At 36.5% G+C, this 1,380-nt stretch overlaps 1 protein-coding gene across 1 annotated transcript in view; it reads right to left on the reverse strand.

The window, feature by feature from the left end:
- Positions 1–1,380, reverse strand: part of LOC107104248 (adhesion G protein-coupled receptor F5-like) — a 19,759-nt gene that overhangs the window by 3,202 nt on the left and 15,177 nt on the right. Inside the window, exon 6 of the mRNA XM_015404209.1 lies at positions 99–140. Coding sequence (XP_015259695.1) covers positions 99–140 — 42 coding nt within the window. The remainder of the gene's footprint in view (positions 1–98; positions 141–1,380) is intronic.

Below are 1,380 nucleotides of genomic sequence, written 5' to 3' on the forward strand. Positions count from 1 at the left end.
GATGCTGATAATCAAACTGTTTGTTCTCCTTTTTTCCCCAAATTGGAATCGAAAAAAGAATCGATAAAGAATCGAATCTTTTCAATTCCCAACCCTACCGACGACACGTCTATGGTTCCGTTGAGGTCATCATAGACCCCCTGCGAAGAGAAAATGGAGATTATGTGACAGAATAAAACATTAAATAAATAAGTAAATGAATAAATTAATCATAAATAAAACAATAAAAAATCATAAAATAAAGTATAACATTGCACAATTAATGAGGAAAACCCATGTACAGACCAGGTTTTTATTTTGTTGTTTTTGTTGGATTAAAAAAACAACAATTTTTGGGATGCTTACCTACTGTAGGTGCGGGGCTGCTCTTGGATTGTGAGCCGTGACCCCCTGAGAATGTGGGATAGTTAAAAACTCCATTGGAAATGGTAATGCATTGTATTATAGGCACTGTAGTATGGTGGTCCCCAAAAGGTCCCCCTCTTCACAATCAGTCAGAAAACAGAATTAGAAAAAAACAAAAGATGGCACCCCAAAAATGGTGCTCTTGGCATATGGCATGTTTTCGAGTTTCACATTTACGGTACTCTGAGCGATATCGGTGTTGTTATTTGTGAAATGTGTTGCAGAACCACATCTGTGAAATCTGTCAAATAAGTTTGCATTACTTACAGTGGTGATAATTCTTCCTTTAGCCATTACCACGTTATCCTCTGAACTTTTAAACTAATATTGTATGTATTCTACTGGAAAAGTGACCATTCCATGCATCCATTTTCCGTCACGCTTATCCCAGCTGGGGTCGCGAGGGGAGCTGGTGCCTTATTCAGCTGTCTACAGGTGAACATGCTGGAAATGTGATATGTTAAATATATATTACATAAATATGTGACTCTGTGTTACAAAACACAGTAGGGGCTCAGTATGTTTCACTTAATTCATAAACAATAAGGTTTTTTTCCCAAACTATTGGAGCTGTTTGTAAGTACTTATTTTCCCAGAAGGCAATGAAATTAAGGGGTATACTTTGGGTTTCCACCTGGGAAATCAGAAAAAGAAATTAGGTTAAAAAAGACCTCACCATTGATGATGAGAGTCAAGTAAATCTACAGAAAAGCACTCTTAATTTATTTGTTCACTAATACATTACTGTACAACAGTACACACTAACTGTAATAGATGAAAAATGCTACTTCAAGTGAAACCAGGAAATATCTCACCTTGGTTACAAAGAAAGCCCCAGTTACACTTGTGAACAGCCAATGAACATATAGACATGGAATAATAAAACAAATGCAGGCACTGTATGTTGTTCAGTCATACAGAGATCAACGGACACATCCCTCCACATTTACTGCTTAGCATAGATTTTAAAACACA

The sequence above is a fragment of the Cyprinodon variegatus genome, unplaced genomic scaffold, assembly GCF_000732505.1.
Source record: "Cyprinodon variegatus isolate N-32 unplaced genomic scaffold, C_variegatus-1.0 Scaffold1666, whole genome shotgun sequence".
Classification (NCBI taxonomy): domain Eukaryota; kingdom Metazoa; phylum Chordata; class Actinopteri; order Cyprinodontiformes; family Cyprinodontidae; genus Cyprinodon; species Cyprinodon variegatus.